General features: G+C 37.7%; 1 protein-coding gene across 1 annotated transcript in view; it reads left to right on the top strand.

Moving 5' to 3' along the window:
- LOC119518036 (ATP-binding cassette sub-family A member 3-like) overlaps positions 1-14494 on the top strand; it is a 204228-nt gene that overhangs the window by 117223 nt on the left and 72511 nt on the right. The window contains exons 19-20 of the mRNA XM_037815141.1: positions 3131-3380; positions 3541-3749. Coding sequence (XP_037671069.1) covers positions 3131-3380; positions 3541-3749 — 459 coding nt within the window. The remainder of the gene's footprint in view (positions 1-3130; positions 3381-3540; positions 3750-14494) is intronic.

Here is a 14494-nt window from a genome sequence, read left to right as displayed (position 1 = left end):
ATTTTAACATTTTGCTACCTTTGCTGTATCATTCTATCAGTTATCTATATATCAATCTGTTTTATGAATATCTGAGAGCAACTTACACACATCATGTGCCTTGAACACATAATATTTCCCTGATAATTTTCTATGAACAAGGATATTCACTTATGTAACCATCTTAAGTGCAGTTATCAAGTTCAAGAAATTTGACATTGATATAAAGCTTGCTTTCTTCCCCTGTCTTTGTATGTTTTGCCATCTTTTGTTGAAATGCAGACATTTTGGTATTTTAGTATGTTATTGCTGGGTTTAAACCCTGAAGCATCTGTTCCCTAGACTTGTATCCAGCTAGTGTTATGACAGAGCTTTCCTTGAATACCGGGAGCTAACAAAAAAAAAAAGGAAAAAAATTCACCTTTCTCAGTCTTTGAAGATTGACCTGTGCTAATGCTGTCCCTCAGGGCTTAACTGTATGGTGAGTTTGGAGAATAGCTCCAGGCTAAAGCAGAGAAGTTCCCTGATCCTTTCCTCTCGGGTATGCACATGTGCCATAGAATCTCCGTTTACACAGATATGAATGTTCCCTATTCCCTTGGAAACAGTCTCTCTACAGTCCTAGGCACTGCACTGTATATCCTGCAGCCAGCAATCCCTTTCCCCAGACAGTGCAACTCATCTGCTCTCCCACCATGTCCTGTGGGAAAGGCTGGTGAGCCGCCTTCTACCCACAGGGCAAGTTCTGGGACAGCAAGTCCCTCAAGTCCCACCAGACAAATTGAGCCAAACATATGATTCCAGTATGTGCTTGAGAGTTACTGTGCTGTCACTGGGACCAGGACCAGGGGGACCTGTAAGCCTGGGTAAGCTCCCACCAAGCCAAAGATGTGGAGGTGGGTGTGGGGGGTGGAGCCAGCCAGGGCATCACAAGATCCTACCGTTTTTAAGTGGCCTTTTTCTTGATGCAGTATTTGCCCTGTTACTTTAATCCTTTAGCTGTTTTCTGGAGCTTTTAAAAAGATGTTCCTGCCAGTTCTTGCTGGTTGCTCCAAGCTTCTGTGGGAGGATGTTGCCCTGAAGTATCTCACTCTGCCATCTTGATGCGGCAGGATATTTTTAAAGTAGTAACAATGCTGTTTTACATTTACTGGGCATTTACTTTAGGCAAAAACCCTCCTAAACACTTTACCTGCAGATCATTTAATCTGTCTGATCAAAGAGTAATCACTCTGGTAGATATTCTTTATTGTCATCAATTAAATAAGGAGTACTGACATTTGAGGATTCCAGTATTTTGTCCCAAATCAGGCACCAAGTAAGTAGAAAAACCAAATTTAACTGACGTCTGCAAACGTAATCACTCACTGCTCCACATCACCTCTCTGAGAGTAAAGCCTCAAAGACTATAGACTCCTCTTTCAAGTGTAATGATTTCCTCCCAGGTATCATATATTTTCCCCTTAAGTGGTTACCTGATGGACAGTGTTCCTTTGGGTTAGTAAACAGTCTGCAGGTTTGTCAAGCTTTTTGCTTCCTCTCCTTCAGGTTCTGTAGTGAGGGAGGAAAATACATTTGGAAATGTTGATTGTCCCCTACAGAAATTATTCTGGTTCCACAACCTACAAATATAGATTGGCTGACTATGATTAATTGTCATTATTCCTCCTCCCCTACAAGAATCTTTTGCCTTTCTATATAAATTTTGGAACAAGCTTGTCTATATCTACAAAAATTCTTGTTGAGAATTTGCTAGGAATTTCCTTGTTAATTGGGGGAATCTTTACTCTGTTGAGTTTCCAACCCATGACAATGATATATCCCTCCATTTAATAATTCTTTGATTTCTTTCATTGGCACTGTGTGATTTTCAGCATACAAGTGCTGTTGATGTTTTGTTAAATTTATATCTAAGTATTTGGTTTCTTGAGCTATTGAAAGTGGTATTGTATTTTTAATTTTGATGTCCATTTGTTTATTCTAATATATAAAAAACTTGATTTTTATAACTTGATATTTTATTCTGCAATCTTGATGGACTCTAAGTTGTTGGATTTATGTGTGTAGAGTTGTTCATAGTATTCCCTTATTATCATTTTGATGTCTGCACAATCTGTAGTGATTTCCCTTGTTCATTCCTGATACTGGTAATTTGTATTTTCTCTCTAATTTTCCATCCTGTGATTTTACTTGGGTGTTTTCTAATCATCTGTATTCCAGTTCACTTATCTATTCTTCATTCATGTCCAATCAATTATTTTAAAAATTCTAACATCACCATTTGTTTCCTTATGAACTCCAATTCTCTGGTAAATTCTCCATCTCTAATACCTAGTTCATAAGTGGATCTGTTTCTATGGTCTGTGCTTTCTCTTGGTTCTCTGTGTTGGTATATCTGATTATTTTAAATTGAATGTCAGATACTGTTTGTGAAAATTGTAACAATTCTGCATGAGGTTATCTTCTTTATAGGAGATTTAATTTAGGCAGAAAGTAAAATTAAGGGCAAATCTACACCCGATAAAGCTGAAGTAATTTGAAGCTGGGTTTAAATTTTTATCAGAACTGGTCTATTTCTAGGTCATCCTTTCTCCAACGGAATAGACCTTAATGAGTCCCACTGAGAGCTGTAGAACTTACCAAGGCACCGCTGCTATTTGTGAATCTATAAATGCCTTAAGGGGAAAAAGGGTATAGAATTTTGGGCTTACCTCGATGCCTTTGCATATTCTCCAGGGTATCAGCCCTTAAGAGCTTTTTAATACCTTCAGAGACATGATTTCTTATTTTTTATTCAGATTTCTTGGTTGTTAAGAGGAAACTTTTGTCTGCTGTAAAATAATCCATCATAGCGTAAGTGGAAGCACTTATAAATCAGTTTGAGACAGAAAAGTAAGTTGAATGAGTCAATACCATGTATCCTAGTGTTTTCTTAGTAAAGTAGTAGATTAGGTTACAGGCTATGGAGTGAGAGACCTTGAAATTCAGTGATGGAATAGAGTGCTTGAGAACAGCACATGTTCGAAATAATCATTGTGGGAAAATTGAAAGGGATAAGAACAAATGAAATTTTTTGGTTCCTCTTCCCTAACATATATTGTAGGTGATCTGTATTGTGGATACACTGACCAATATTGTTTCCTTATCCTAGGTGACCTTCTGGATTACCTGACGAAAAATAAAGATTGTATTCGCTCATGCATTGTTGCACTTTCCATTGATATGAGCAAAGATGAAACAATATTTACTGTTCTCTTCAACAATGAAGCATACCATTCACCATCTGTATCACTGGCAATGTTAGATAACATTTTTTTCTTGTTACTTTCTGGCCCTAATGCTTCCTTAACAGTCTTCAATAAGCCTCAGCCACACATTGGTGATAATACCTTGAATGATGAGTACGTTATTATTTTCCTTAGAATTAAGTTTTACACTTTAAATGTATTTCTTCTACCCTATATTATTACATTTATATGATAAAAATAGCTATTGATAGAAATATGTATTTTCTACTGTGTTGATTTTCTGATATACCTGCTTTTGTTCCTTCTTCTGCAGCATAACAAATGGACTCCAGATGGCCTTAAATTTGCATTTTGGCATGGCTATTTTGATCAGTGGCTTTTGTCTCCTGACGGTGACTGAGAGAATCACTAAGGCAAAGCATATCCAGTTTGTGAATGGGATCTATGTCCTCATATATTGGCTTTCCGCTCTACTGTGGGATTTCATCATCTACTTCATTTCCTGCTGCTTAGTACTGGTGAGTGTTAGATAAAGTTTCTTGAGGGCTCATTTTCGTTGGTATCCTATATAAAAATCGTACTCTCTAATAGTGCCATAAACCTAACTCTGCCAATAAACTAATTTGCTCATTATCTTAGAAAACACACTGTAAAACTCTTCTGGTGGAAACTTACCCCCTCATATTCCTTCATTAGAAGAAAATAATTGTTTTGCAGAAGAAGAAAGACCTCTTTTGGACCAGTTTCCCGTTTATTTGCTAATCAATTTGTGCTCAGCCCCAAAACTCCTGTAAAGATAAGAGGGTTCTTACCTGTCACCTGTGTCTTATTATCTATTCTTGTCCACTTTTGTCATCTCCTGGACCTCCTGACTACACCGTAGCCAGATTTTCTAGTTTCCCTTAGAGTTTCTGTCAATTTATTTCAAAAAATTTATTTAACACCTGATGATACCTGGGATTCAGTGTGTAGTTTATGTATCTAAATCCTATACCACAGTCTTTCTCTTATCAGAGTTCCCAGCCAAAGGAGCTATATGCAGGATAACTGTTTTAAAGATAAGCTCGTAATTTCCAATTCTGAACTTTATGGGAGGAAGGGATTGGAGAACACATCCTAGACTGGAAAACCAAGTGAGGTTCATTGTTCTTATTCACTCCAACTTATACCCATCTAGTTTCTATCAATGAGGAATTAGAACAAAGAGTAAACATGTATGAATGCATACCATCCTTTTCCCTAATGAATCATGGTCCCATGTGTATTCTAGAATCTCCCAGGCACATTGGCAATTACTTTCCTTTGTGTGTGTGTGTGTGTGTGTGTGTGCATGCGTGTGTCTGGGGAATGGTAAAAAGGGATAAATATAAAATATATGGTGTGCATAGAGGTGAAATCATTGGGGAGGGGAAACAGAAGTTTCTTCCCTAATAGTACATAGTAGGAATTTAGGTATTCTGAATAAGAATATGACTCATCTCTCAAGTAGTTCACTGTTTAGTAATGGACCCAAGCTAATGACCATAAAATATTTATAACACAATTTGTTAATTCTTATCATAAAGCTATGAACTACCATTTTCCAATCCAAACTATAGACTGGACCAGTAAAATTACTTGTCTTACTTCTTTTCTCCCTCACTTTCTACATCATCTCCTAAATTTTTGTTTCCTTCTTCTCCTTATTCCATTTGTTCTTATGTACTTCAGAAAAGATTTAAATTCTCTGCATTGTACCATCAAAATCATGTTAATGTGTGCATGTATATGTGAACTGTGAACATGTCTGCCTGTATGATATATGTATATATGTATTGTATGTGTATACTTTTTGGAATGAAGAAAATAGATAAATATTCTTATTTATGTAAATAAAGCCCTAGCATTGAGAGGTATCAGGCATACTGCCACACAGAACCATGGCCAGTGAGCTCCATGCTTGAAGTGGTGGGCAGGGAGCATTGGTGGTGTACTGTGAAAGAAACTACAGAAATCTCCAGATTAGAATGAACAGAGGACTTTCTCTCTGCACATCCTCCATCTTGATGTATGTGTCACTGTGGACAGGGAGACACATTCCATCCTTTTCTGCTCATAAATTACTAGGCAGCATGACAGGAGCAGACCACCAGCCCTTTAGAAGGCTACTAATCTATGCACAGGAGGAACTGGTGAAGTGAATGGACATCACTTCTGTTACTATCTTCCCTACATCATTCCTGACCAATTCCCAAGTGTTGGCATAAATAAGACCATTCCTGAATCTTAAAATCACTTGCAATCCAAAATGGTGAGTTAGGAGAGACAGAGCAAAAAAACTTCTCCGTGAAAAACACTAGATAAAAGACAGAAAGTGCTTCAGAATACCAGTTCCAGCATTGCACCAGCTGGACAAGGTCAGCTAAATCCACAGGGACTGTGCACCTGGTGAAACCGAGAGTCTACACTCAGAAACAAGTGAGTGAGACTGCTGGGGAAATGGCAGTCATGCCATGGTTGGGAGAAACCGGGGGTCAGCATTTGTTGACTGATTAATTTTAAAACCCCAAAAGCGGCTATGGATCCAGCAGCAAGAGCCACGCATTTATGCAGCAGGGAGCACCTTCCACGCCCCGAGCACCTGCCTCAGTATTTGGCATGGACGATAGTCTTTGGCACACCTGCAGTGAATTGTCCTGGAACTAGGAAGACAGAGGTCTGCAAAAGGAGGAAATTACCACCCCCTGTACACCCATCTTTTTAGTGGGCTGGGAATGCCCCGGCACAGCGCCGTGGCCCAGAACTACGCCATGCAATTGAGCACGGCAGGGGATGCCTTCCACACCCCAGGCACCCACCTCAGTGTCTGGCATGGATGATAGCCTTTCACACACCTGCAGCTAATTTTCCCAGAACTAGGAAAGCAGAGATCTGAGAAAGGGGAAAATTACCATGCCCCATACAGCCATCTTTTCAGCGGGCTGGGAACTCCGTTACACGGCACCGCAGCCCAGAGCTATACTGCGCAGTCGAGCATGGAGGGGAGTGCCTTCCATGCCCCAGGCACCCGCCTCAGTATCTGGTGTGGACAATAGCTTTTCACACACCTGCAGCTAATTTTCCCTGAACCAGCAAAGCAGAGGTCCATGAAAGGGGGAAATTACCATGCTCCATACAGCCATCTTTTCAGTGGGCTGGGAATGCCCCTGCACAGCGCAGCAACCCAGAGCTTCCCTTGGGGATCCCCCTTACCTGTGATGTTGTGCAGTCTTCCCTCTGTGGAGGGCATGACTCAGAGGCAGGGTCCCATACAGAAGTCCCAAGGCCCTACACAAATCCCAGGGACTTTGGGGCCTGCAGCAGAGACTGTGCGGAGTCTGAGCCAAAGGGTTGGGCTCATGCAACATCTTTAAGTCTCCAGGAACTGCTGGGAGAATTGAGTTTTAAAGCCACCTTCCCTCCCTAACTACACAGGGCACACCCTCCACCTTCAGGGCTGGCTGCACCAAATACAGAAATTTGGTGCACTGATTGTCCCCCACAAGACTCGGACCCCCACTCGCCACATAGGTGAAGTTGGGGAAAACTGGCTTGAGGATAATAGGTGGCTCAGGGGGCGCCATCTGCTGGTAAGTCAGAGAAAGTGCACACCACCAAGCTATAGCTCTGACAAATTATAGATAATTGTTCAATAAATCTGCATATACTAAAAGAACCCTAGCAAGATAAGCAAATGCCAAGAGGCTAAAACAACAGAAAATTTTAAAGCATGTGAAAAAAACAGAAAAGATGGATAACCCAAACCCAAACACCCAAATCAAAAAATAACAGGAGATACAGTACTTGGAGCAATTAATCATGGCACAGTATATAAAGGACATGAAGAAGACTGTAGAAGAGCATAAAAAAGAATTTGCAAGAGAAAATAAAAAAATAGATGATCTTATGGAAATAAAAGAAATTGATCAAATTGAAAAGATTCTGGATACACACAGTACTCAGAGGAAGCTGAGGAAAGAAAATGCAAACTCGAAGAAAGCAGAATGGAAAGTGAAAGTACAAAAGAAAGAATAGAGAAAAAAATAAAAAAAACTGAAATGGATCTCATGGATATGATGGACAACATAAAGCTCACAAATATAAGAATCATTGGTGTTCCACAAGGAGAAGAGAAGGGTAAAGGTCTAGGAAGAGTATTCAAAGAAATTGTTCGGTAAAACTTCCCAATCCTTCTAAACAACATAAATACACAAATCATAGATGCCCAGTGAATTCCAAACAGAATGAATCCAAATAAACCCACTCCAAGACATATTTTGATCAGATTGTCAAATGCTGAAGAGAAGGAGCAATATCTAAAAGCTGCAAAAGAGAAGCAGTTCACCACATACAAGGGAAAGAACATAAGACTAAGTAGTGATTACTCAGTGGCCACCATGAAGGCAAGAAGGCAGTGAGAAAAATTGCCAACCAAGAATTCTTCATCCAGCAAAGCTCTCCTTCAAATCTGAGGGAGAGCTTAAAATCTTCACAAACAAATGCTGAGGAAATTTGCTAACAAGAGACTTGCCCTACTTGAGGTACTAAAGGGAGTCCTACCAGCAGAGAAACAAAGAAAAGAGAGAGAGATAGAGGGAAGAGTTCAGAACTAAAGAGATATAGTAAGGATATGTTAAAGGAAATAAAGGAGGGGGGGAATATATCTGACAAACATAAACCAAAGGATAGGATGGCTGATTCAAGAAATGCCTTCACAGTAATAACACTGAATGTGAATGGATTAAACTCCTCCCCAATTAAAAGATATAGATTGGCAGAATGGATTAAAAAATATGAACCATCAGTATGTTGCTTACAAGAGACTCATCTTGGACACAGTGACACAAAGAAATTGAAAGTGGAAGGATGGAAAAAAAATTCCATGCAAGCTACAGCCAAAAGAAAGCAGGAGTAGCAATATTAATCTCAGATAAAATAGACTTTAAATGCAAAGATGTCATAAGAGACAAAGAAGGTCACTATATACTAATAAAAGGGACAATTCAACAAGAAAAATAATGATCATAAATATCTATGAACCCAATCAAGGTGCCCCAAAATACATGAGACAAACATTGGCAAAACTAAAGGAAGCAATAGATGTTTCCACAATAATTGTGGGAGACTTCAATACATCACTCTCTCCTATATATAGATCAACCAGAGGGCCAATAAGGAAATTGAAAACCTAAACAATCTGATAAATGAATTTGAATTAACAGACATATGTAGAACACTACATCCCAATATCACCAGGTTACACATTCTTCTCTAGTGCTCATGGAACTTTATCCAGAGTAGATCATATGCTGGGCCATAAGACAAACCTCAATAAATTTAAAAACATTCAAATTATTCAAAGTGCATTCTGTGTCCACAATGGAATACAATTAGAGGGAAATAACCATCAGAAACTTAGAAAATTCACAAATATCTGGAGGTCAAACAACAGAGTCCTAAACAATCAGTGGATTAAAGAAGAAATAGCAAGAGAAATTGCTAAATATAGAGACGAATGAAAATGGGAACACCACATATCAAAACTTACGGGATGCAGCAAAGGCGGTAGTGAGGGGGAAATTTATAACACTAAATGCATACATTGAAAAGGAATGAAGGGCTAAAATCAAAGAACTAATGGATCAACTGAAGAAGCTAGAAAATGAACAGCAAACCAATCCTAAACCAAGTACAAGAAAAGAAATAACAAGGATTAAAGCAGAAATAAATGACATAGAGAACAAAAAAACAATAGAGAGGATAAATATCACCAAAAGTTGGTTCTTTGAGAAGATCAACAAGATTGACAAGCCCCTAGCTAGACTGACAAAATCAAAAAGAGAGAAGACCCATATAAACAAAATAATGAATGAAAAAGGTGACATAACTGCAGATCCTGAAGAAATTAAAAAAATTATAAGAGGATATTATGAACAACTGTATGGCAACAAACTGGATAATGTAGAAGAAATGGACAATTTCCTGGAAACATATGAACAACCTAGACTGACCAGAGAAGAAATAGAAGACCTCAACCAACCCATCACAAGCAAAGAGATCCAATCAGTCATCAAAAATCTTCCCACAAATAAATGCCCAGGGCCAGATGGCTTCACAGGGGAATTCTACCAAACTTTCCAAAAATAACTGACACCAATCTTACTTAAATGCTTTCAAAACATTGAAGAAAATGGAACACTACCTAACTCATTTTATGAAGCTAACATCACTCTAATACCAAAACCAGGTAAAGATGCTACAAGAAAGGAAAACTACAAGCCAATCTCCTTAATGAATATAGATGCAAAAAATTCTCAACAAAATACTTGAAAATCTATTCCAAAGACACATCAAAAAAATCATACACCATGACCAAGTGGGGTTCATTCCAGGCATTCAAGGATGGTTCAACTTAAGAAAATCAATCGATGTAATACAACGCATTAACAAATCAAAAGGGAAAAATCAAATGATCATCTCAATAGATGCTGAAAAAGCATTTGACAAAATCCAGCATCCTTTTTTAATAAAAACACTTCAAAAGGTAGGAATTGAAGGAAACTTCTTCAATATGATAAAGGGCATATATGAAAAACCCACAGCCAGCATAGTACTCAATGACGAGAGACTGAAAGCCTTCCTTCTAATATCAGGAATGAAACAAGGATGCCCGCTGTCACCAGTTATTCAACATTTTGCTAGAAGTGCTAGCCACAGCATTCAGACACAACAAAGAAATAAAAGGCATCCAAATTGGAAAGGAAGAAGTAAAACTGTCATTATTTTCAGAGGATATGATCTTATATCTGGAAAACCCTGAGAAATTGATGACACAGCTTCTTGAGCTAATAAATTCAGCAATGTAATACAAGATTAATGCACGTAAGTCAGTAATGTTCCTATACACTAGCAATGATCTAAGTGAGGAGACACTCAAGGAAATGATAGCATTCTCAATAGTAACTAAAAAAATCATGTATCTAGGAATAAACTTAACCAAAGATGTAAAAGACCTATACATAGAAAACTACATAACTTTACTAAAAGAAATAGAGGGGGACCTAAAAAAATTGGAAAAATATTCCTTGTTCATGGATAGGAAGGCTAAATCTCATTAAGATGTCAATTCTACCCAAACTCATCTATGGATTCAATGCAATTCCTTTCAAAATTACAACAACCTACTTTGTAGACTTGGAAATTTATATGGAAGGGGAAGATGTCTCAAATTGCTAAAAACATTCTAAAAAAGAAAATAAAAGTGGGAGGACTTACACTCCCTGACTTTGAAGCTGATTATAAAGCCACAGTAGTTAAAACAGCATGGTACTGGCACAAAGATAGACATATTGATCAATGGAATTGAATTGAGAATTCAGAGATATACCCCCAGATCTACAGTTGACTGATCTTTGATAAGGCCCCCAAAACCACTGAACTGGGACATAACAGTCTATTCAACAAATGGGGCTGGGAGAGCTGAACATCCATATCCAGAAGAATGAAAGAGGAACCCTACCTCACACTCGACACAAAAGTGAACTGAAAATGGACTGAAGACTTTAATGTAAGAGATGGTACCATAAAACTCCTAGAAGATAATGTAGGGAAACATCTTCAGAACCTTGAAGACATAATGCTGAGCAAAATAAGCCAGACACAAAAAAAGAAATATTGTATGTTACCACTAATGTGAACCCTGTGACAAATGTAAAATAAATGGTTTATACTGTAGAATGTAGGGGACCTGGTGATAGACAGCAAATAATGAAGGGGGAATGATAATCTAGTAAGAACAGATAAGTAATGAAGGGTACATGTAATGTTCTGGGAATGCTCAGAAATGACTATGGTTTGTTAATTTCTGGGGGAATGGTAGGAACAAGTTTTCAGAAATGTAGTTATTTCAGGTTATTTGATATTTTTTATTCCTTTTTTGGGTTCTGGTCTGTCTACTTTCTTGTGTTGAAAGCAATGTAGTTATTTTAGGTTATTCGTTTTTCCTTATTCCTTTGTTTTGGTCTTGTTTGAAATGTTTTTTTATTGTTTGTTTTTTTTTAATTTTTTGATAAAGTTAAAAAAAAACAATGAGTGTGGAAAAAATAGTAAATGAACAGTGGGGGAGGAAGGGAATGGAATGTTTTGGATGTTCTTTTTTATTCTAACTTTTATTTTATTTTTGGGGAGTAATGAACATGTTCAAAGATTGATTGTGGTGATCAATGCATAATTATGAACAACTGATTGTACACTTTGAATGATTGTATGTTATGTGAATATATCACAATAAAATTGCTTATAAAAACAAATAAAAATAAAATAATAAAAAAAACAAAATCACTTGCGTTGTTTTAGCTTCATTCCACAGGTTTGATTTGTCATATTCAAAATATCAAAAAATGAATCTAGACAGACTTTATACCTTTCACAAAAATCAACTCGAAGCACATCCTGCCTAAATGTAAAATGCAGAATGATGAAGCATCTAGAAAATAAAACAGAAAATCTAGGTGACTTTGAGTTTGGCACAATTCATAACAAAAAAAAAAAATGTTCTAAGTTGAACTTCATTGAAGTTAATAACTTCTGCCCTGTGAAGGACACGGTTAAGAGAATGAAAGGACACACACCATACTGGAAGAAAATATTTGCAAAGCACATATCTGAGGAAGGACTTGTATCCAAAATGTCCAAAGAACTCTAAAACTGAACAATAAGAAAAACAACCCAATTAAAAATGGGCAAAAGAGCTGAACAAACACCTCACCAAACAAGATATACAAATAAGCATATGAAAAAAATCTCATAATATATTATTAATGAATTGCAAATTAAAAGAACTGTATGACACTGCCACACATATATTAGAATGGCTAAAATCCAAAACACTAACAACACTGAATGCTGGTGAGGTTGTGAAGCAACAGGAATTCATTACTGATGGGAATGCAAAATGGTACAGCCACCTTGGATGACAGTGCGGCAGTTTCCCACATAGCTTAACATGAGCTTATCGTGGTGCTAGGTATTTTCCAAAATGAGTTGAAAACTTAGGTCTACACAATAACCTGCACACAAATACATATAGCAGCTTTATTCATAATTGCCCAAAATTAGAAGCAACAATATTTCTTTCATTAGGTGAATGGATAAACAAATTGTGGTGCATCCATACAATGGAATATTATTCAGCAATTTTTAAAAATGAGCTATCAAGTCACAAAGAAACATGGAGGAGTCTTAAATGCATATCTAAATGAAAGAAGCAAGCCTGACAAGGCTACATTCTGTATGATTCCAATTATATGGCATTTTTGAGAAGGGAAAACTATAGAGACAATAAAAAGATCAGTGGTTGCCAAGAATTCATGGGGAGAGGGAAAGGGAAGAATAGGTGGAGCACATGGATTTGTAGGGCAGTGAAACTATTCTTTATGATACCATAATGATAAATGCATGATACAACATATTTACCAAAACCTGTAGAACTGTACAACACAAAGGGTGAACCCTAATGTAAACTATAACTTTATAGTTACTAATAATTTATCAGTATTGGCTCATGAATAGTAACAAATGTACCACACTAATGAAACGTGTTTAAAATGGGAGAAACTGAGTGGTAAGGGGAGGAGGGTAAAGAGGAAATCTCTGTACTTTCTACTCAATTTTTCTGTAATACTAAAAGTGCTTACTATTTTTAAAATTTTGCTATTGGGTATCAGCAAAAATATCTCAGTGAAAGTCCATTTCTCCATAAAAGAAATGAAAAAGTAGCAAAATGTCAGAATTAACTTTTTTAGAACTGTGAAAACTAAAAGCATTTAAAAACTAGGTTGTGCCTATTAAAAGAAACCCTTGGCTGGTTCTCAGTAAGAATAGCTAGCTTTGTGTTGTTTTAGCTTATTCTAGTCCCATCTCCTGCTTCCGAGCTCAGCATTAACCTTGAAAAGAAAGGCCCACATTTTCAGTACCAGTACCAAAGGGAGCAAAATGGACCACATTCACAAAGATTTGTTATTTGTTTTGACTTGTCTGGTAGCTCCCTGGAAGACCAGCTCAAAGGGTAGCCCTTATCTGGCATAACTTTGAACTCATCCAGCATAAATAAGCTATCCAAGGGGTATTTATTGAAAACATTTACAGATAAATAATTTCTTTGCAGCTGCCTGAGGCAATGTAAATCAATAGGCTATCCAAAAATCTTGGGAGAAAAGCAGAGAAATGAGATGCCTTGGAGAATAAGGGCTTTGAAATGTTCCATCATATTCCTGGGAATCTAGAAGACCACACACATGTCCAATACTCTATGCACGCTCAGGGTAGATTTGGAAATGTCCTGACTCTCACCTCTGGCTGACCTGCAGCTCTGTGTGAGCAGCAACTGAATGCTAAGGCAGAGTCATAAACTCCCTAGCTGGGTGTTAAAAGGTGTAACACAACTCACAAACATGAGCTCCTCTTGTACAGGGTAAGACACTTTTTGTCCCAAGGCATTAAAAAAAAATTTAAGTCCAGTCATTAGTTGACCACTAAGCTAATGGAACAGAGACTTCAGTGGCCAAACATGATCTTTAAAAATTAGTTCAGTAAAGTCACAACAAATAACAATAACAAGGACAAGAAGCAACAATGAACCCTGGGGACAAGGAAGAATCTGAATTGTTGCCATATTATAATGTTCAAAATGTACAGTTTTCAACAAAAATTAGAGAGATGCAAAGAATTAAGAAAGCATGGCCTTCCAGTCAATCAAAATGGCAACATAAGATGCTCCAGGGTTCCATTCCCCACAGAATTTTTTTTAACTTGCAAAACCTGACAGAGCCATCTTCCTCAATTCTAAAGAGGCTTGCAGTAATTTTGGTGAGTGTTTAATCAAGAAGCACAGTTTTAAAAAGAATAGGAAAAGCTCATAGTATCTTTGCTGGCCCCTCATCCATCCCTTCCCTGGCTTGGTGTGGAGCCAGCCTGCACTCCCATCATGGGTCCATGGCCCTGTTCTGGAGAAAAAGAGTAACCTCTGTGCATATCTGGGTGCCTGTATGTTACTGCCAGTCTATCGGGTGGGAGCCCAAAAGAATGTATCTGGACACTTTTCCCTGGCTTGCCCACCCAGAACTTCCCAGCAAGCAGAAGCAGTTTGCTGACAGCTGGAGCAGTGTAAGTAAAACAATTAAGTCAAAGTGGCCTGGAGCAAAGGATTACCTGCTTTAAGAAATATAATACAGCATGGGGGTTGGGGGATC

The sequence above is a fragment of the Choloepus didactylus genome, chromosome 21 (genome assembly GCF_015220235.1).
Source record: "Choloepus didactylus isolate mChoDid1 chromosome 21, mChoDid1.pri, whole genome shotgun sequence".
Taxonomy (NCBI): Eukaryota; Metazoa; Chordata; class Mammalia; order Pilosa; family Megalonychidae; genus Choloepus; species Choloepus didactylus.
The sequence above is the reverse complement of the archived record's forward strand: the minus strand, read 5'-3'. Positions and strand labels throughout refer to the sequence as shown.